Source organism: Alligator sinensis, unplaced genomic scaffold (assembly GCF_000455745.1).
Source record: "Alligator sinensis unplaced genomic scaffold, ASM45574v1 scaffold216_1, whole genome shotgun sequence".
Lineage (NCBI taxonomy): Eukaryota > Metazoa > Chordata > Crocodylia > Alligatoridae > Alligator > Alligator sinensis.
The window spans coordinates 2,600,825-2,602,377 of record NW_005841868.1 but is presented as its reverse complement, the minus strand read 5'-3'; the positions used below and the strand labels follow the sequence as shown (position 1 = coordinate 2,602,377).

General features: G+C 53.8%; 1 protein-coding gene across 1 annotated transcript in view; it reads right to left on the bottom strand.

The window, feature by feature from the left end:
• Window positions 1-56, bottom strand: part of LHX5 (LIM homeobox 5) — an 11,471-nt gene extending 11,415 nt beyond the window's left edge. Inside the window, 2 exon segments of the mRNA XM_006016796.3 lie at window position 1; window positions 3-56. The exon segment at window position 1 is cut by the window's left edge and continues 127 nt beyond it. Of these exon segments, the coding sequence (XP_006016858.1) occupies window position 1; window positions 3-56 (55 nt within the window).
• Window positions 57-1,553: the final 1,497 nt, after the last annotated feature.

Sequence of the window (1,553 nt, the reverse complement as noted above, 5' to 3'; positions counted from 1 at the left end):
TTCAGCGGGAACCTGTCCAAAATGGGCCTCTCACAGCCTGCACAATGCACCATCATGACCTCACCCCAGGAAGGAGAGACAAAAAAAGGTAATAACAGAATGCAACCCCCACCCCCCTGCACGGCCCGCCTAAAACGATCGCGAGAGGGACCAAAAATCACCCCCCAGTGGAGATCGGCACTGTCAACTTCTTTCCTCTTCTCCTTGGCGTCTTGGTCGCAGGGCACAAGCGTGGCAGGCACTTTCCAGACCCCGGCGCTCAGGCAGATGCCTCTGTGCCCCCACCCCCCCACACCTCTCCCACCAGGTTCAAGGGGGGAAGCCAAGCAAAGTTGCAAAGATATCCTGGGCGGGCGGCTGGGGACTTGCGCGGCGCCTGCAGCTGCATCAGCGGCGCCTCGGTGGAAGCAGCCAGCCTCGGAAGGGTTGCGTTAAAAAATCGCGGAGCCCCCGGTTCCTCCGTGCCAGCGGCTGCCTGGGACTTTTCTCCACTTTCATGCTGTTCCCATCTTCAGCTTTGTCTCCCGGCTTAGTAATTCGCGCATCCTTATTCAGATTTGGTGACGTCTCGCAGAACGTAGAGCGGCCCGGGCCCAATGAGAAGGCGGTGGCCATGGCAACCTCTTAATTTATAGCATATCTAAATTGGCTCCAGCCTTGTGCTTGGCACAGAGGGAAAAAAACAAGGCATCACTATTGTTGAGTAGTAGGTTTTACCTGGTGCTGGGGCTAAGTAAGTATTTATCTTTACGTTGTTTGCAGGGCGGCGGCGTGGAGATTTCATATATCTATATCTATATTTTGGGGGTGGGGGGCTTCCTATTTTATTTCTCTCTTGCTTGGGGAGGGGGATCTGGGGGCAGTGAGACCTCGGGGAGGTCAGTACCCCTGGAAAACAAGCGCTGGTTAGCCTTAGTGTGTCAACAGAAAGCCAATACAAGCAGCTACTGGCCTCCTGGCATCAGCAGGAAAAGGGGGAATATCCTTGCTCTGTTAGTCAAGTGATCTACACCAGTGCAGTAAATAAATGGAGAAATGCCAGTGGGACCAGACTGAGGGGGTGCTTAGGCCACTGCCTTGCTGGGGGCAGGGTCCCATCAGGAAGAGGTGGTTCAGCCACTGCGTGGGAATGAAAACTTATCTGGCTTGGTCCTTCCTGGCTAGGAAGGTGCCCGACCCCCCAGCGCGCAGCCTGCCCCTTTGTTCTCCAGACTTTTCGGGGAAGTTGGGGGGTGGGGGAGGAATTCAAACGTGTTTTTCTCTTTTTAAAGCTTTACTTTAAGCAACTCCCTCCTGGTGTCTCTAATACCAGAGTCAACGCGAGAAGAAGGCGGGATGGCAGCTCGGGCCCCCCTTTCCAAAGCCAGAACCTGGCTGTAGCTGCTGGTGCTGCTGCGGTGCAGTTGTGTATTCTTTTTCTCTTTGATTTCAGGTCCCCCGGACTTGTACATTACCGAGGCACTTTTGTGCGCCAGGTGATGGCTTGACTGGATTAATCGGTTTAAAATAAATACGGTAGAGAAGAAAAGACGGACGCTAAAAAAAAGTTGTTC